Genomic DNA, 21,782 nt, shown 5'->3' on the forward strand with positions numbered 1-21,782 from the left:
TACGCGCGGTACATACTGAAACCAACGTAAAAGGCTCAGTTGATTTAGAGTTCCAGTTACGTACAGGGTGTTAGTGACATCGTAAGGAATACTAAGAGTATTCAGCTGATAATTCTGAATTTAAGATTAAAAATACACAATAAAAAAAATCCTGTATGTAATATTTCTTGGATACAACATACCGGAACTATTATACCTAATATACTTGTCACTCGGAGAGGCTTTCAGAATAACAGAGGCATGCGTACCCTTTGAAACCAGGTCCCAAAGCAAGAACACACAACGCCTCCAATCTATCTATCTGCCGTCAGAGTTAATCAATATTGCAGCTGCCATAAGAAGTTAATCGGGGAGGTGCAGAATTAGTCACAGAGTAACAAGAGCAATGACTATAATTCCAAAGATAATAAAGACCTTTATTTAGATTCATCATCAGCCGTACGACGCCCACTGCTGGGCATAGGCCTCCCCCAAGGATCTCCACGACGATCGGTCCTGAGCTGCCCGCATCCAGCGGCTTTCCGCGACCTTCACCAGATCGTCGGTCCACCTTGTAGCGGGCCTACCCACATTAATAAGTAATTATTTAGATTAATAAGTAAATAAAAAAAAAATTCTCCTGTAATATTTTATAATAACAAAATTGTGGATATCCCAGTAAGCAATTTGATATGCTGGTGTTGCGAGTGACCACGCTGCTTCCGAGGGTTACGAATTATATATTAACCTTTCATTTAAAATTAAAAAAAAAATGTGATAAGATACACAAAAATGATATAAAATCAAAGTAAAGTAAACCTTATTTAAAGAGATTTCGCATCGAGATGCGTTTCTATTGAGGATTTGAACATAGATAAGATAAGATTTTATTTACTTTTGCTATCATCACTAATTTAAGAGCCACGCTTGTCGGTGTAGCATTCTCCATTCTTGTCTATCAAAGACCAATTCCTTCACTTCCTTATAAGACACGACGTTCGCCTTATCTTTAATCTGTTTCATGTAAACTCTTCTTGGTCTTCCCCTTCCTTTCTTCCCTTCTATGTTGTTTTTGACAAATTCGTTGTGTCTTATTAATTGTCCAATCATCTTGTCTCTTCTGTCCTCAATAACTATCAATATTTGTCTCTTTTCCCTTACTTTTACTAGCACTTCCTCATTCATAATCCTTTTACTATATTACGTAGCGTAAATGTTTGGCGAAAAATAATTACTGTAAACGATGGAATAGCCTTCTATAGCTTTATAAATAAGAGAAATCAGTGAAATCAAACCAAAATGACCGTAATTAAAACACATAATATCGGGTTCTTACCGCGTTAAAATTAAGGATATGATCCCGTGATCATGGCACTTGCACGTGTTGAAATATCACTCATTATAACGCGGTAAGATCCCGGTATTATATGTTTTAATCATGATAATAACCGCATAAACCCCAAATGTCTGACCGTGCATTTAAATTATAAAAATTATGTTTATATTATAATAAATAATTCGATTAATTATGTGTTATGCGTTAAAAATGATACATTATGATCATTAAGTAATCTTAATTTCTGACACTGACTACGTGGTGTCCTAGATAAGGATCTATAATAAAAATTACCCTCCTTCTTTGGCAGTCGGGTAAAAAAACGTAAAACATGTTGTCGCATGCGGTAAGTGGTGGGCACGGGTCGTTAGGCATTGGGTGCCCCATGACGGGTACTTTGAAACCATACCCCATTAACTTTCTTGACAAATTAAACCGTAAGTGTCATTAAATCTCAAATATGATAGTGCGACAGGGTTCTAAAGTAGGTTCATGATATTGCTCATGACTGTACAGGACTTGGACGCTTGCCGGAGGGATTGGCCAGAGTACGTACAGGACCGCGAAAAATCGAAAGAGGGAGGGGACAGTTCATACAAACAACCTTGTTTTACACATACACCACACACGTTATCGTACACGCGCATCTGTGTGTGTGACGTCTGACGCCATACGCGTCGCATTCAAGTCTAAACTGTATTCGGGGGTGAAGTAAACCTATCTTAGACGCTGGTGGAGGGCGGAGACTTGAAGTTCTATACGTACGAGGGGAGGTCAAAAAGTTCGCGGAATGAGGGGGAAGGGGGTCGAAATTAAACACGAAACTATTTTTCCTTTTCAATATATTCTCCCTTAACCTTAACACATTTTCCGGATCTATCAAATAATTTGTTTATTCCATCATAAAAAAAAGATTTCTCTTTGCTGTCAAAATAGGCCGAAATTGCAGACTTGACTTCTTCATCATCGCCAAATTTTCGTCCACGCAGTTCCTTTTTCATTTTTGGGAACAAATAATAATCGCTGGGGGCCAAGTCTGGACTGTAAGGCGGGTGGTTTAATTTTTCGAACCCGCATCGGTGAATGGCAGCCGTCGCAACATGGCACGTGTGGACGGGTGCGTTGTCGTGCAAAAGGAGCACACCTCTTGACAGCTTTCCTCTTCTTTTTTCCTTGATAGCCTCTTTCAATCTATCCAGTAAAGAAGCGTAGTAATGTCCCGTTATAGTCACACCACGATCTTTATAATCAATCAGCAAAATACCTTCTGTATCCCAAAAAATAGTGGCCATGATCTTTCCGGCCGATTGTGACACCTTAAACTTATTTGGAGGAGGTGTGCCTTTTTTATGCCACTGCATCGACTCTTGCTTCGACTCAGGTTCATAGTGGTGAACCCAGGTTTCATCTCCAGTAACAATCCGGGCCATAACTTCTTCCTTATTCTCTCCACAGAGCTCTAAAAACTGGCGAGAACACTCGACACGCTCGCTTTTTTGAAGTGGCGTGAGCATTCTTGGAACCCATCTTGCGCTGACCTTAGTCATCCCAAGATGTTGATGTAGGATATTTAAAATACTTGTTTCGGATACACCGACCATTGCTGCAAGCTGCTTCTTCTTCAAGCGGGTATCTTCTAATACAAGTTTCTCTACTTTTCGATGATTTCCGGTGTGGTGGCCTCAATGGGCCGTCCGGAGCGGGGGTCATCTTCAATCGACTCTCTTCCTTGCTTGAAAAGACTATGCCACTTGTAAACCATGGTTTTACCAGGGGCAGAGTCCGCGTAAACTGCTAACAGCTCTTGAAAAATCGTCTGAGCGGATTTTCCTTGCTTGGTGAGGAACTTAATGACGGCGCGGTGTTCAATTTTCTCCATATTCGCTGAGTTCTTCCCGATTCACTTGTTTGCTGGTCGATAGTTCAAACGTTAATGACCCGATTTGCTTCAAACTTGGTACATATACTGTTAATGAGGTGTGCAACTAGCGGCTACCTGTACGAGCAAACCAACCCCCTCCAACCCCTCCATTCCGCGAACTTTTTGACCTCCCCTCGTAGTATTGTTCCTCATTCTATTCCTGCAGTGGTGATCTTGTAGGCCAGATTAAATTAGTTTAGACACCAGGCAAGCAATATTGCTATTTGACATTTGTTTGCATTGCACACTTACTTTGTTAATGTTGTTTTCTTAGATGAATTGCTTCGATGTGGCTATTTTAACTCCCCAGAACGGACCCCGTCCGAAATTAATTTTAATACCCGCAGGTGCGAGCGTCTCCGGGGCGCTAACTATTTAATATTTCAGGGGCGGGGCAGTAAATAATTCAGTGGTCCCTGTATACTACATGTGGGCGACTAGATGGTTGTCTCAATATGGCACGTGTATAATGCACTATGTGAATAGTGCACTCCATTAACACGGCTTTATCTTTGCGTTTCTGATCGAAGCAGGCGTCCGGCCAAGTAGTTAATGCCACCTGCGGCAAATCTACAATTAGTCACGTCAAAGAAGGCGTCAGGTGAAGACTGAAAATAGGCATACCACCTTAATACTTCTTCACTTATCATCATCATTATCAGCCGCACGAGACACCCATTGGGCATAGGCCTCCCCCAAGGATCTCCACGACGATCGGCCCTGCGCTGCCCGCATCCAGCGGCTTCCCGCGACCTTCACCAGATCGTCGATCCACCTTGCAGCGGGCCTACCCACTGAGCGTCGTCCACTTACCATCATCAGAAATCAGAAATCAGAATCATTTATTCAACGTAATTATCATGGATAAACTTGTTGAAGGCCAATGTAACATTTTTGAATTTACGTCATTTCGCAAGGTGTTATGGCTGAGGAGAAGAAATGACAAGAAACTGCAACAGCAACACATCTTTTAAAAACCAATGAGGGTATACATTACAAGTTATTTAATAACTAGAGGAACACATTGAACACCAGACATTTTTATCATTTAGGTATTAATCATTAATCTTATAATAAGCATTTTCATAAAGTAAGCTTTAATATGTTTCAAATATGTTTTCCTCTCAGACGACGCCCTGACCTGAGGTTCGCGCCCATTTGTCCGGCCAAGTCGTTAATGCTACCTGCGGCAAAAAAAAAGTTGAAAAATAAAGGTTTTTGTTTTAATTGACCTCACTATCACAAACAAGCAGTTTTCATCGTTTCCAACCATCCTAACTTTATATTTTTTATGAACTACTCGTAGGATCACGAAAACATGGAAAAATACGTATAAAGGATAATTCTTTCACTTCCTCATACGACGTTTGCCTTCTCTTTCATCTGTTCCATGTAAGATCTTCCCCTTCCTCTCTGTCCTTGTAGCTTCCCTTCTATGATTTTATAAATTCGTCGTGTCTTATTAAGTGTCCAATCATCTTGCCTCTTCTGTCCTCAATAGCTGAGATTATTTGCCTCTAGCACTTCCTCATTAGTAACCCTTTTTGTCCAGCTCATTCTATCCATCCTCCTCCAACGCCACATTTCTAAGGCCTCATCGAAGCATACCTGCACAAAATGTTCATAATAATAATAATAAAACACTTTATTGCACACAAATTTATTTACAAAACATTTACAGGATAAACTTATTGTAAGGGCGGCCTTATCGCTAAGAGCGATCTCTTACAGACAACCTTCGGCAAAGGATAAGGTACATTTGTACAGCTGCAGTGTAGTGCGCAAATAAGTGAAACAAAATAATAGAGTCATTTTATATATACATACACAATCATAACATAACATAAACAGCCTATACATGTCCCACTGCTGGGCACAGGCCTCCTCTCAATCAAACGGAGGGGGTATGGAGCATACTTCACCACGCTGCTCCAATGCGGGTTGGTGGAGGTGTTTTTACGGCTAATAGCCGGGACCAACGGATTAACGTGCCCTCCGAAGCACGGAATCATCTTACTTTTTTCAAGCCTGAAAAGTCCTTATCAAACAAAGGACAGTCTCACAAAGTGATTTCGACAATGTCCCCGTCGGGAATCGAACCCGGACCTCCAGATCGTGAGCCTAACGCACACTATATATACATACACATACATAAACTGCCTATATACGTCCCACTGCTGGGCACAGGCCTCCCCTCTATCAGCCGGAGGGGGTATATATATACATACAAAATCATATACAGGGTGTTAGTGACATCGTAACGAAAAAAAAAATGGAACGCCTATTTTATTGTACTAAAAACGATGGTGGGTGTTTTTCTTGTCGCAAATGTTTAATTAAGATTTTCAATTTTTACTGTGCCGCAATGTAAGTCGAACAACGCGCCACACAGACGCTAAACTTACGCGCGGCTACGTTACGCGTGTGAGATACGATGTTGATATCTAGGTAGGAGTTTTCATTCTCTTGTATTTAGATGCTTAGTAGTGGTTCAACGTTTAAAAATGTTGTTTGTTGAAGTAGAACACCTACTGCCACGATTTTTCACGCACGGTACCTACCTACCAGTTATTAAAACGTTCCTAACTTATTAACAATAAAAACTCTACTCTTGCCTTACCTTAATTGTTATTCCTTCGGATGAAGTACCTAGGTAGGTACCCTAGAACATGTCACGTCACGTAGGTATGCAACATCGCGTTTCCTCCGCGGTAGGTAGGTATCACACGCACTCACAAACACAACACCTTGCTCTTTAATAAACATCAACAATCTTCCATACTTTTGCGCAGTAAATGGTCTATGATCTATCATCATAGTCGACACTACTCATTTACAGAATGAAACAAACACTCACAAACACGAAAAAAATATCCTCGAAAAACATCACGCGATTCGGGTCAAGCTTAGTATTCGACTGAGCGGAAGCGCGCGGCGGCGGCGTTAGCGCAAAGCATCAAAGGCGCCGACTAAGGGCGCCGACGACGCACCGGCCGCAGCCGAGTCGAGCCGACGACTAGAGAGAGAGAGAGAGTATGTTTATGGTGCAAGTGACAGAGAAAGAAATAGTATCTGTTCGTATGCCTACTTTATTGGCGAGCGTTGCCCTTGACCCGTGCGCCGGCTATTCACCTGCGCATAGCTGAAGTTGTAGATACGTTATTATTATTATTGATGACATTGATAAAATTTAATAATTAGTAATTTTTATTTGTTTATTTTAAATGTGCGTTCTATGCAGCTTAAAACACAATATGGGACTGAAAAAAATCTATTTTTTTTATGAATTTGGCGACAGGAAACTTCACTTGATACCTATCAACTCAAAGAAATACCTAGTATCTGTTCGTAATGCCTACTTTATTGGCGCGCGTTGCCCTTGATCCGTGAGGCTATTCACGTCCGAGTATCCATCAAGACAGATCAAACAAGCCCTAACTCGGAGGTCTTGCGTCCCAGGATCCTTTAATTATGTCTTAGAACCTTCTTGGCCTATGTGGTCCAGTGGTTGAGCGATGGGATGCGGAGGGTCCGGGTTCGTATTCCGGTGGGGACATATCACAAAAATCTGTTTATAAGGCCTTTGGTTGAGACGTTACAGGCTGATCACCTGATTGTCCGAAAGTAAAATGATCCGTGCTTCGGAAGGTACGTTAAGTCGTTGCTCCCGTCTACTAGGTACTTATGTAAGCACGTAGCCGTTACATGAATATTGTACACAGAACAGGATAGGTTTAATTAGTTCTTTACTGATGATTTAACAATGAGATTTAAAACTACGAATAACTTAGTACTTAGTACCTCGGTACGGTACCAACATGTAACAAGAATAATAAGATCACTCCACTCGGACAATTTTTTTCTTTGAACATGCCGACATTGCCTACGCGGCGGAGTTGCCGAACTATCGATAGGTAGATTATCAATTGTTGAACTTGAAAATTGTCTAAACTATCGAAAGTAGTGATAGTACATTTAGATCGATACTAGCGATAGTACCGATAGGTCTTGCTTTGTAACAATAATGGGTATTGATCTAAAAGATTTATTTATTTATTTATTTTCGATTTTTGTGTAGCGAGGTTTTGCGTAGGTACTTACATACTAAGTTGGTGGATGGTTGACATAGTAGGTAACTAATTACCTAATCTGTGGTGGTTGTGTTAGTTGGTTGTTAGTTATTCTAATGACAACAAAGAATACAATTATTTACTGTTTCAACTGTTTTAGATAATGGCCCTGATTCCTATGAGTAAATGAATGAATAACCCGGTCGAATCAAAAAGGTATCTCGCTGGTAACTTAATTCTGTCGGTTGTTTTAGATTTCTGCTTAAAATTGACGTGTATTCCATAAATTTTATGCCTGTTGATTATCCGTCCATTTAAGAATAAGAATAAAATAAATTTATAATTTACGATAGACAGAGAAAGAAATAGGATCGGTTCGTAGTGCCTACTTTGTAGGCCGCGCCGCCGGCGTGCGGCGCGGGGCGCGCGGAGCGGGGCGTGCGGAGCGGGGCGCGCGGCGCGGTGCGTGTGGCCGTTGACCCGTTCGAGCAGCTGTTGTCTCCATTACATCGAAAATTTTCGATAATTTGTCATTATTGTTTTTTTTATTGAAATTTGGGTTCTATGCAGCTAAAAGCACAATATGGAATTGAAAATAATTAAAAACAAAACTCAAAATTTCATGAATTTTGCGACGGAAAATTCCACTAGATATTAACTCAGAATCATGGTCTGAATCATCCCTTTCAGTATTCGTTACGATGTCACTAACACCCGGTATACTAAATATGTACTAAACTGTTCATGTTCAATATCCGTATTTCGTGAATCCTATGCGACCTTACTCACACATGCGTACCGGCCTTTACAATATCAATCTCCAAGAGCAGCTAAATAAATTAATACACAAGTACACGATTTATATCGTATACTCGTCCTAAGTGGCGGCGGCGCTTCAACACGATAAGGCTTTTAAACCATCGGTCATGTAGGCATTTCCGATGAAAAGTGGCTACTTACCTCGTCAGTGCCAATCGTGGCCGTGACGGGACCGTCGTTATACTTGGGTGCTCACGAACATAAGCATGTGGCAGAAGCGACAACTTCTTGATATATTTTTTTGATTGTTATACAGGGAGTTAGTGACATCGTAACGAATACTGAGGGGGATGATTCAGACCATGATTTTGAGTTGATATCAAGTGGAATTTTCCGTCGCAAAATACATGTTTTTTTTTAGTTTTTTTAAATTATTTTCAATTCTATACTTTGCGATGAGAAATTTCACTAGATATTAACTCAGAATAATCAGCTGTTTCATCCCTCACACTTACACCCCACACAAGTACATACTGTACCCATACAAGTAGGTATGGGTGTTAGTGACACCGTAACGAATACTGAGGGGGATGATTCAGACCATGATTCTGAGTTGATATCAAGTGGAATTTTCAGTCGGAAAATTCATGAAAATTTTTGTTTTTCCTTTTATTATTATCTGTTCCATACTTTTGCGACGGAAAATTCCACTTCATATCATCTCAGAATCATGGTCTCAATCATCCCTCAAAGTTGTCGTTACGACATCACTAACACCATGTATGTAATAAGTCTTTTAGTTGAGCAGCAATGCTAACACGCACAACGTGATAAAATCATCGATCGATTCAGAAAAAAAATCTCGAAATCGATAATTTTGTTTTATCCCTAACATGCGTGGCACGTGTTTTGTTCGTATTTTGACAGAACGACATGACATTAGCACCATTCGACAAAACGACGTAATTATTATATCGTCAGTATCGATAAAATGACCGTTCCGCATGTTAGCCCTATGGAAAGATAAGCTCGATAGCAAATACCAGTTTTTTTTTATTAATTTTGATAAATAATAAATTATGATCATTAAAAAAGTTTTTAACAATAACCCAAAAAGTAACTTTCTTTTTTCAAATGACAAATAGATCTTTAATAGTCATGAAGTACAATAAAAATCAGTTAATATTAATAGTCAGCCATTAATCGACGTTTTAAGAGGATTAATAAGCGATGAAAATATAATACCTCCAAAAAAATATTTTTTGTTCATAATTCCTTCCACGTGTCAAATTTGGTACAAAATCCGTTCAACAAACTGTCCTATCTACACAATAACCTTTCTTAATCTTCTAGCTTATTCGGGGTTATAATATTGTGAACTCAAGAAATATTAAGTGCCTAGAAACCATTTGGAGTTTCAGGCGTTTATACTACTACACAATAACGATACCTTCATTTTTCGATTAACTTCTTAATTTAATTTGATTTTATAAACATTCCTTTTTCAAAAACGACTTTTTGAAGTATTTAATCAAGTTCATTTGTTTTATTTTTAATACCTTTTTCAATATACTCTCCGAAACAGATTCTTTTCCATATTTAAAATTAAATCGGGAATGTTAATCTTTTTTAAAATGAAATACATATTTCTATTGCTACTGTCCCGTGATTTTGTATATGGTGGGTTGTTTGACATTCAAGATGTTATATCAGATACATTGACGCGCCTACCTCGAGACTTCTCTTTGGCCATTAAAGACATTGCTGAAGGGCTGCCGACGAAAACTATCACTGTGGTCAGAGGAAACTCCACCAGCATCAGGTAAGATACCATACAGTCATATTGTGTTTAATATTCCTTACAGCCCTGGCGGCATGGCAACCGCAACGGCTTTGACAGATAGCCGTACGATATTTATCCACGTAGATGGCACTCGCTACCATCTTTTCTTTTTTATTTATTTATTCGATATCAAAAAAAAACAATCATTTAAAAATAAGACGCCCTTCTAAACAAAAAAGCTCTTACAGGTTTATGCGAAGAGCGAATGAGCAGGGCTAACGTGCGCAACGTGATAAAAATATCGATCGATTCAATAAATTTTGTCGAAAACGATAAGTTTAGTTTTTTTCCCTAACATGCAGGGCACGTGATTTTGTTAGTATTTTAACAGAACGATACTACTTATTTGGATATAGCACCAATCGATAAAACGACACAATAATATCGTCAGAATCGATAAAATTACCGTGACAAAATTTTATCACTTTGCGCATGTTAGCCCTATAAGTACAATATAGTTTAACAAGCGCGCAGATAATAAGTCCTCCTTTAAGTCTATTAGTCGAAGCCCTCGATATAATTCGCGTCCGTGCAGACCCTGCTGGTTACCGATTTAATAACCTCTTTGGTCTAATAGCTGACCATTTAAGCCCTAAAACTAGGTATGCACAATACTATGACCAGCCGCCATTGCTAACCGTTTGATGACTTAAACGTAAGTGTTACCACCGTGTTACCCGTGTTAGGCGTACAGACATGAGCAATATATTGTACCTATTTTAGAACCCTGTCGCACTATCATATTTGACATTTATTGAGACTTACGGTTTAATTTGTCAAATAAGTAAATGTGACATGGTTTCAAAATGTATACATAATTATTAGTACTTGCGACTGTACATAGTTAAACCAATCAAGCACAAAACTAATGTTAGGTACATTACTTTCCAGATCAGAGGATATCTTCGAACTACTGTGTCTTCTGAGCGAACATAAGGTCTCTGTGGTAAACCTTGACATTTCAACACGAGACAACAAAGAAAAGGTGAGTTCTAATTACCTACTGTTAGAAAAGACTCAAACGGCCTAATCTCGAATGGCACAAACATCACTATGAAATCAGAAATCAGAATCATTTATTCAACGTAATTATCATGGATAAACTTGTTGAAGGATAATATAACATTTTTGAATTTACGTCATTTCGCAAGGTGTTATGGCTGGAAGAAGAAATGACAAGAAACTGCAACAGCAACACATCTTTTAAAAACCAATGAGGAGGAACACATTCAATACCAGACATTTTTATCATTTAGGTAGTCATTAATAAGCTTTTTTACATAAAGTAAGCTAGCTTCACATGAGCTTTAAATTTATTTTCTGACTAGCTTTTGCCCGCGACTTCGTCCGCGTGGCGTGTTATATAAGAGAGAGATCTTTGTGTGTGTGGGAGTGCATACTTATGCAGTTTAGATTTTTTCATAATTTTTTTTTTTCCAATAACTCCCATTTTTCAAAATACAGCCAAAAATAAACTTTATATTTACTAAGGTATGCATGCATGCTAGATTGAATCAATTGATTGAATTGATTTTTTTTTAATTGATTGTTCATTGAGTTTTAATTTTAATACACACTTCCTCTCTTCCCTTCAACGTTGCTGTGCCCTACAGGGTCCATGTTTTAGTTCCTATGCCTATGTAACACCCCATTGTACTACATGGAATGCAATAAATAATTTAATTGAATTGAATTGAAAACATCTATCTTACGCGGTTTCGATTTTTTCATACAAATGTTTTTTTCCCGCTTACTCCCGTTTCCGTGGGAATTTTGCAATATCCTGTTGCAACTAAGCTTTAAGTTAACTAAGGTACCTGCATGCCAAATTTCAAGCGTCTAACTTAAGCAGTTTAGATTTTTCATACAAAAGGATTTTCCCGCAAATTTCCGTTTCCGTGGGAATTCCGGGAATTCCTTTCTTAGTGCACCTCTACGGTACCTATGGTACCTGCATGCCAAATTTCAAACGTCTAACTTGAGTGGTTTAGATTTTTCATACAAAAGGATTTTCCCGCTAATTCCCGTTCCCGTGGGAATTTCGGGAATTCCTTTCTTAGTGTACCTCTACGGTATTTAAGGTACCTGCATGACAAATTTCAAACGTCTAACTTGAATGGTTTAGATTTTTCATACAAAAGGATTTTCCCGCTAATTCCCGTTCCCGTGGGAATTTTAGGAATTCCTTTCTTAGTGCACCTCTACGGTATCTAAGGTACCTGCGAGCCAAATTTCAAACATCTAACTTGAATGGTTTAGATTTTTCATACAAAAGGATTTTCCCGTTAATTCCCGTTCCCGTGAGAATTTTGGGAATTCCTTTCTTAGTGCACCTCTACGGTACCTATGGTACCTGCATGCCAAATTTGAAACGTCTAACTTGAGTGGTTTAGATTTTTCATACAAAAGGATTTTCCCGCTAATTGCCGTTCCCGTGGGAATTTCGGGAATTCCTTTCTTAGTACACCTCTACGGTATCTAAGGTACCTGCATGACAAATTTCAAGCGTCTAACTTGAGTGGTTTAGATTTTTCATACAAAAGGATTTTCCCGCTAATTCCCGTTCTCGTGGGAATTTCGGGAATTCCTTTCTTAGTGTACCTCTACGGTATCTAAGGTACCTGCATGCCAAATTTCAAACGTCTAACTTGAGTGGTTTAGATTTTTCATACAAAAGGATTTTCCCGCTAATTCCCGTTCCCGTAGGAATTTCGGGAATTCCTTTCTTAGTGCACCTCTACGGTATCTAAGGTACCTGCATGCCAAATTTCAAACGTCTAACTTGAGCGGTTTAGATTTTTCATACAAAAGGATTTCCCTTCACTACTCTGCTCCTATTGATTGTAGCGTGATGAAAAGTATACTATAACCTGTCCAGGAGTGTGAAGAATAATTGTACCAAGTTTCATTAAAATCCGTCCAGTAGTTTTTGTTTCTATAAGGAACATACAGACAGACAGACAGACAGACAGACAGACAGACAAAAATTTTACTGATTGCATTTTTGGCATCAGTATCGACCACTTATCACCCCCTGATAGTTATTTTGAAAAAATATTTAATGTACAGAATTGACCTCTCTACAGATTTATTATAAGTATAGATTAAAATATTATCTGGTATTTTATTGTAAAAACGTATACATAACCCCAAAAAAGATGAATTTAATTTACTTACTTAATCTAGAATTTTGAATAGCAATTTTATTTTTATTCCTTGTATTGTAAGTATGCCTTTCACAGTTTCTCGGAAGGAGAGATAGATTTCTACGTACATACATAATGTTTTCATAAATATATTGACTTGCGACCGTCAGTATATTTATGTCTTTAAACAATTCCCTTAAAGAGTCCCGACAACGCAGATTATAAATAGCGCGAATGTTATTAAACATTATTAAATTATGCTTATAAACGTCACAACTTTGACGTTTTATAAGTGAAATAAATAATTTTGAATTTTGATTTTGAATACTGGATTATGTACCTACTTTGATAGATCTAACGCGTACCGCGCACTGAAGCTATTGTAAAATGTTATCTATTTTTAAATCATGTCCCTAGCACCAACCCGTTTTTCCACAGGGTCCGCTTCCCTAACCTGAAGATTTGACAGGTCCAGTTTTATACAGAAGCTACTGCCTGTCTGATCTTCCATCTTCCCGCGAAGGAAAAAAGCTTAGGTCACACTACTCCGAAAATGCACTTCTCGGGAATATGGGTTTCCCTAGGGTTTCCTGACGATGTTTTCCTCACCTGAGCACATGATAATAACCCTGACACCAGGGTTGATGAGGTTGTTTTTCCACCTCACAACCCACACGATAAGAAGAAGAAAGCGAATCCGTGATAGCCATGTTCGGAGAATACATGACAGACTCCAAACCACTGAATTCGATAAGTTTGAATTAATATTTGGATCATAAATATTTGACATCACGTAGTTTCCAGGATTTGTGCCCGATTAATGGCAATAGACTCGCCCCATATTACGTGGGACTTAACACGTTCACTGTGTTTGAACCAGATATAAGGCAATAAATTTGAAACTCATACGTGCATGTCCAATATATGCGGCACATTTTTTCTTGCCGTAGTGTGACTATGTACATCAATTCCAATGTGTTTATCGAGAAATGCGAGAACGAGAAATGAACAGCCTCGGTGGTCTAGTGGTTAGAGCGTAAGGCTCACGATCTGGAGGTCCGGGGTCGGTTCCCGATGGGGACATTGTCGAAATCACTTCATTGGTAACGACTTTTCAGGTCCTGATTGTCTGAAAAAGTAAGATGATTCCGTGCTTTGGAGGGCACGTTAAGCCGTTGGTCCCGGCTATTAGCCGTAAAAACACCTCCACCAACCCGCATTGGAGCAGCGTGGAGTATGCTCCATACCCCTTCCGGTTGATTGAGGGGAGGCCTGTGCCCAGCAGTGGAACGTATATAGGCTGTTTATGTTATGTTATGTTATCGAGAAAAAAATTGCGCGTGAGGGGTTGATATCTAATTTTCAGTTACACAGTGAAAGTGTTAATCATTGCTGGCGAGGCGTAGGTGTTTAAACTATACACCTCTGCCTACCCCTTCTGGGTTACAGGTGTGATGCTGTGTTATGTTACAATAAAAGTGAATTTTGACATTGGGTCAAACAACTATGGGTGGTATTAATAAACTAATCTCAGCTTCGAGACTGCCCTCAAGATCATGTCAAATGGGCAGTTCTTAGGGACTTGAACATGATCTTGAAGACAGTCTCAGCTGAGATTAGTTTATTAATACCGCCCTTAGACGACGCCCTGAGCCGAGGTTCGCGCCCAACTTGGCACCCTCAGGCCTGTTGTCGTAAATTTTGTACTTAGCTGATTTTTTTTATTATTATAAACAATTGCAAAGTACATCATCATGTTTAGTACAGTACATCATAAACTGCCTATATACGTCCCACTGCTGGGCACAGGCCTCCCCTCAATCAACCGGAGGGGGTATGGAGCATACTCCACCACGCTGCTCCACTGCGGGTTGGTGGAGGTGTTTTTACGGCTAACAGCCGGGACCAACGGCTTAACGTGCCCTCCGAAGCACGGAATCATCTTACTTTTTCGGACAATCAGGTGATTCAAGCCTGAAAAGTCCTTACCAAACAAAGGACAGTCTCACAAAGTGATATCGACAATGTCCCCATCGGGAATCGAACCCGGACCTCCAGATCGTGAGCCTAACGCTCTAACCACTAGACCACGGAGGCTGTTACTAGACCACGGTGGCTGTTATACACAGTTGTTATGTACAGTACATCACAAACTTAAAATGTTTTACCGTGCACTGTAGATTCGTCGATTATAATAGGTAACAGATCAACAAATTATAACAATTGGCCGCCTCTATGGCTAGAGTAATCGAGACGTTGGTATCAGTACTTGCAATGGATGTACCATGTGATGTGAGCTTATGTTATGTTATAACGTTTAGCATTATTCCATTATGTTTGAACGCGTTTGTTTTAATAAAGCTTAAAAAATCAGAGCCTTCAATGTGTCCATTTCGGTCGGCCGTCGTAGAAAATTCCGTCCGAGACAAACCCGCAATAAATCAGTTCCAACGGAAAGAAAAATAATAATCTGATTTAGTAAATAAGGGAAAAATCGCCCCTTGATTAACCTCTGCTTTCTTCTCCCTAAACAATAACAGCGTTGCTTAACAATTGATGTTGACTTTCCTTGTTCGATTTGTTTCTACAGAATAATTTCGGGTAAATATTACCATCACGCGCATTGATTTTTGCTGTTTTTTTTTGTTAAGAGACCCCCACACTAGCGTCTTTTGAGCGTCAACAGCAGTGTTTCTTCGTCGGAATCCATTACCACACTGATTGTACGCGACAGGAGCCGCAGCCGCGACGCTAGCACGGCGCCGACGCTCGAAAGACGCTAGTGTGGGAGAACAAAAAAAACATCATAACTTTCAATCTGGTTTCAACCGGAGGCGTATTTTGAAAGTTTACAAGGCTACGTTTGGGATAGAACTGATCGTGTATGGTTTCAAATTATTCACACAAATTTCTTAAAAACTAGACAAGGTGGCTACGTAATTATGGTGTATATTTTTTAAAATAATTCACTACATCAGCCTTCGAAAGTAAACGCGAGAAGGACGCACAAACCATTTATACTTTCTGAGAAATTATTTTCGCTTGCGGTTTGGAAAAGTACCGAGCAATAATGCTATGAATGCGTGCTGACTTTGTATACTTTCAAACTATGCCACCTACTAATATATATTACTCATTCTTTATTCTACGCTGTTAGCAAACACCCTCAATAGAGAAGCCTAGTTAGTTGAGGGGTAGGCTGTACCAAGTATTAGGTCGAGTAAAAGTTATTTTTATTAAAATATATTAATTAATTATATTTAGTCTTTAATTTATTATTTAGACTTTGCAGGCTTGAATCATCTGATTGTCCGAAAAAGTAAAATGATTCCGTGCTTCGGAGTATGTTCCATATCCCCTACGATGGATTGATGGGAGGCCTGTGCCCAGCAGTGGGACTTATATATAGGTAGTTAATGTTTAAGTTCGGTTAATTACTTATACAATTAAACCTTTTTTGTTGTTGACAGTATTATGCATTTTTAAAACAAGCTTTGGACACGTCTGAAGAAAGAACAAGTCTTATACTCTGCGAGCCATTTGAATGTGAAAATATTCTAATTGAGGTAAGTACTTACCGCATGTTTTTATAAGCTCGGTACTTTCAGTACTAATAGGTACTTTTTTAACGTATTATTAGAACAAAATCGGTCGGGCTAATCTCTACAGATTCATCACTATGCTAATGAACGTCACAACACTGTCTTCTGTACTTTTGACGCATTGTAGGTATTGTGAAATGTTATCCATATTGATATAAAAACATTAATTGTACTAATGGCTTCTATGGTCCAGTGGTTGAGCGTTGAGCTCACGATCCGGAGGTCCCGGGTTCTAATCCCGGTGGGGACATATCACAAAAATCATCTTTGTGATCCCCAGTTTGGTAAGGACATTACAGACTGATCACCTGATTGTCTGAAAGTAAGGTGATCCGTGCTTTGGAAGGCACGTTACGTCGGTGGTCCCGGTTACTACTTACTGATGTAACTGAGTAATCGTTACATGAGCCATGTCAGGGGCCTTTTGCGGCTCAATAATAACCCTGACACCAGGGTTGATGAGGTTAGTAATTCACCTCACAAACCACACGATAAAAGAAGAAGAATATTAATTGTACTCCTCTATCATGAAGGTTCTAAGATCAATGACCAACCTTATCAACCCTGGTACCGGGATTATTGTTAGGTCGCCAAAAGCCACAAATTGTACAGAACTATTTGGTCTGTTTAATACTATATGAAAAGCAACTCTAATACTCGTATCTTCACCAAACATTGCGAATTGTGTTACCCAAATAGAAAACCCAATTTTGATATATTTTTTTTAAACTTATTTTGTCGTTTCTACTGCAAAGAAAGAAAAAATACATAAGACATGTCGTAATTATGTATTGTCGGAATAAAGAAGTCTCAGATTTTCATATTGCCGAAGTAAAATATTGTCGGATAATAGTTTATCGGTTTTTAACCCTGTTATGAAATCAATGTGCACGATTTGAACTATCCAGTTCAGAAACTTGTTTACTGCATGTGGGTTCTCGGAATCGCCCGCCCATAGGTATGATTCGATTAACTCGTTACGAAGTATTGAATTACTTTCTAGTCCTCGCAACACGGCTATCGCGCCGCGCGCGGCTCGGATTATATCGAGGGCTCTGATCTTATCTGCCTAAAGATTAATAAAGCTTTTTTTACATCAATTTTTCACTATTTTACTGCCGGAAACGTTCTCAAAGTGAGAATAATCACAGGAACAAATCACCGGTCGGAACCCTCGATATAATTCGCGCCACCCGCGGCGCTGTTGCTGTGCAGAACTTGCAATTTGGCTTACATAACATACATAAACTTCCTATATACGTCCCACTGCTGGGCACCGGCCTCCCCTCAATCAACCGGAGGGGGTATGGAGCATACTCTACCACGCTGTTCCAATGCGGGTTGGTGGAGGTGTTTTTTACGGCTAATAGCCGGGACCAACGGCTTAACGTGCCCTCCGAAGCACGGAATCATCTTACTTTTTCGGACAATCAGGTGATTCAAGCCTGAAAAGTCCTTACCAAACAAAGGACAGTCTCACAAAGTGATTTCGACAATGTCCCCATCGGGAATCGAACCCGGACCTCCAGATCGTGAGCCCTACGCTCTAACCACTAGACCACGGAGGCTGCAATTTGGCTTACCCCCAGTTATTTCATCAATCTTTGCGTTCGACATTATTATGTTGTATTGTGCAACATTCTGATTGACTAGTTTCTCACAATAGAGGACTATTGAATTGACCAACCTAATATAAGGGTTCACATAATACCGGCAGAGTCGTGATTCACGCCGCGACTTGCGTTGAGTGACCCTTTTATTTCAGGATGTCCACCACCACCTTGAGATCATTTCGACGACCAGCCTTTTTGCTTTGTAATAATTGTTTTGTGAAAATTTTAAGTGATGTCATTGTCTTGTTTTTGTTTGTGGCGTCCTTTTATAATAGACAATTTCTATTCTATCCTAAAAACACCTTTTACGTTTTTAATGCGATATTTATTGTTATTTTGGTGTTGAATTCAGTACGGTCACGAGCATTAATATGTATACACTTTGGTACCATGTCACATTAACTTTTTTGACAAATTGAACTGTAAGTCTCACTAAATGTCAAATATGTTAGTGCGACAAAGTCCTAAAGTGGGTACATTATATTGCTCATGACTGTACACACTATCTAATTATATTTTAAGTTATACCTGCCATTTTCTTATCCACCGAAAAGGACAGGTAATCGACAGCCATAAAAATTATGGAACACGCGTCAATTTTAGGCAGAAATGTTAAAAACGCTCCCAAAATTTTTCATTAGCCAATAACTCGACAGAATTAAGTTGACAGCACACGTGAAATATATTGCGTATCGGAGGGATGCCTATTTTATTCGCCCGGGTTAATCATTCATTTCAAATTAACAGCTGTCAATCATCCGTTTCTTTTCGGCGAATAAAAAAATGACGGGTATAACTTAAAATTACGTTAGGAGGTGTCTTCGGGAATCGGGGGTCATTGTGTGTCATATTTTTAACAATAAATAAATATTTTTTATAAAGTTGACAGAAGGCAACCTTATCCACCGTATGATCCTGTACATCTTCTACTGGCCATATGGGGTCATCAGTAAGAGGTTTCTGCTCAGTATCAGAGAGGCAATGAGGGTAGCTGTCATCACTAACCCTAGGCCTAGTGTGTGAGTAAAGTAACATAACATAGTATCAAGTCTTCTTATCTATTTCTATCTTGTGGGTTGTGAGGTGGAATACCAGCCGATATGTGTATTGGGTATATTTTTACGGTGAAGGTAGATGTTACCTTAGCTCTTGCCGAAGTGAATAGCATAACATAACATTACAACTATAATATATTCCCAATTGGGATTGTCAATGGCATCCATCATATGCCGTGGTAGCTCAGTTGGTAGAAGGCTTGCCACTCTCTTTGAGGTCGCAGGTTCGAATCCAGCACAGGCCTAAACCAATGATTGTCGAATTTGTTTTGGAATTCATGTTTGGATCATAAATGATTATCACGTGATCGGCGGTGAAGAAAACCATCGTGAAGGAACCCACATTCCCGAGAAATGCATTTTCTGAGGTATGTCAGCTAACCTGTATTGGGCTGGTTTTCCCTTCGCGGGTTGGAAGGTCAGACAGGCAGCCGCTTCGGTAAAAACCCGGAAAACGGGATAAAAGCTAGGGAGATGATGAGTAGCATCTATCCATCTATCGCAAAATGAACTGAGTATCCGGCACACTAGAGAAGAAAATTAAAACCCGTGGACATTTTTCGTGCCACGGACTATGTTTTAAACTTGGTAGGTTTCTTTGGCAATACTGCGCGGGGACGCGGCCAGTATAATGAGCACCTTTGAACCAAGTATGAGAGGTTTTAGTTTAGTTTGACGTCCATTCTTTGTGCAATAATTTCAAATGTTTTGAAAACTTGGTATTATGGTGTTATGGGACCACTCTGGCTGGCAGCCGGATCTATAGAGGAGTAACTGGATTGGGCACATCTGTCCTGTGAATTCGACCTCTAAGCGGCCACATAATAAAAAATAAAATAAAATAATCTTTATTAGGCCCTGCGCAGACGACAGACTATCCGTGACGCACTTTTTAGTCTGTCAAAATATAACCTATGCAATTATATGCAGTAACGCGCCGGACTTTTTGCGCGTCGTGTACGTTACTGCATATAATTGCATAGGTTATATTTTCACAGACTAAAAAGTGCGTCACGGATAGTCTGTCGTCTGCGCAGGGCCTTTTCCTTTCACAAAGGTAACACAAATTATGTAAACTTAACTAAGGTAATGATACAAATTATAGTGCCTTTGTGAGAGACTGGTGTCGATACTAGGTGTGACCCTGTGTGACAGATCACCAGGCTCCCAACCTCTTACGGAACTCCTAATTTATAACCTTAGAACTATAGAAAAGTGAAGCCAAAACAAAACATAAAATATAAAAATTGAGTGGTACACAAAAGAAGTATGTAAAGTAAGGCCCTGCGCAGACGACAGACTATCCGTGACGCACTTTTTAGTCTGTGAAAATATAACTTATGCAATTTGTTCGCGATGATTGACTTTTTTATTTTTTGTGAAAGACATTATGGTGTAATTTATATGAATAAACAATTAAAAGTGAAAATTTGTTAGGAAATCTTGATATCTTCATTTAGTATGTGTTAGAGCGAGACGCAATGCGAAATAAGGACAAAGAATTGTGATAAAAAAGGACTTAAAGAGCAGGACAGACTATAGAACTTGTGATTGGAGGAAAATGATTTTGATTAAGTTTTGTTTTTGGGCTATTTTTGTATCATTTTCACTTAGAGTTGTAAGGTTTTTGTTTGATAATTATTGTTTTTTATATTTTATCACTTGAAATAATGTTGTTACGTGTAGTTTTAAGTATGTACCTTTTAATAAAACTTATTTTGTTCATGTTTTTTATTAACCTAGAGAGATACATAGGAAAAATGATCCATTTTTAAGGGACTTTGTCCCAAATAGTAATGAAAATTCTAGATTACTGAAATAATTTTAAAGAGAAACGCTATTTATGATGTATATAGATTAGAAAAGATTAGGATCATTGAATTAATATAGTTTTTGCTTGCCTATTCTTATAAGAAAAATAATTATAAGAGAAAATGTGTCTAACTTATAGTGAAAATAAAGAATCGGAGAAGTGAGGCACACCCAGGAGTGGAATAGGTACGTCATTTGTATAAAAGGAAGTCATTTCCAAGCAATCGGGTCAGTTGGTTCCTATCGCGCGCGCATTCTCGACGTCTCCGAGCTCTCCTGCGGTGCCTCGCTCCTCATTAGTTTCAAGATTTGTAAGAAGCATTTTTATTTCCCTGTTGCGGCGACCAGCACCCCCTCGGTGTAGGGCGTTCATGGGCCTTGGTCAACTTCAGGTTGGCCATCTAGTCCGTACGTCCAGCACATTTGTTGGTCCTTCGAGCCGGATCCGCTGCAGCAGGGAAATAGAGATTATTGAAGATGCCTATTACAAGGAGTAAAGGAAAATTAGAGGAGCGCGGCCCGGAAGAAGTTCGAGACATATTACACGCATCGACATCCGCGTCCGCGTCCGCGATCGCAACTGAACCGAAGGAGCCAACTGAACCAGTACCTACAATCGCGCCCACGTTAGACCCGAGGCAAGAGC

General features: G+C 39.3%; 1 protein-coding gene across 1 annotated transcript in view; it reads left to right on the forward strand.

Annotated features, from left to right (window-relative positions):
• Positions 1–9,699: 9,699 nt before the first annotated feature.
• Positions 9,700–21,782, forward strand: part of LOC126366926 (ionotropic receptor 40a) — a 50,833-nt gene continuing 38,750 nt past the window's right edge. Inside the window, exons 1-4 of the mRNA XM_050010270.1 lie at positions 9,700–9,887; positions 10,800–10,893; positions 16,525–16,620; positions 19,152–19,288. Coding sequence (XP_049866227.1) covers positions 9,700–9,887; positions 10,800–10,893; positions 16,525–16,620; positions 19,152–19,288 — 515 coding nt within the window. The remainder of the gene's footprint in view (positions 9,888–10,799; positions 10,894–16,524; positions 16,621–19,151; positions 19,289–21,782) is intronic.

This window comes from Pectinophora gossypiella, chromosome 5, assembly GCF_024362695.1.
Source record: "Pectinophora gossypiella chromosome 5, ilPecGoss1.1, whole genome shotgun sequence".
Taxonomy (NCBI): Eukaryota; Metazoa; Arthropoda; class Insecta; order Lepidoptera; family Gelechiidae; genus Pectinophora; species Pectinophora gossypiella.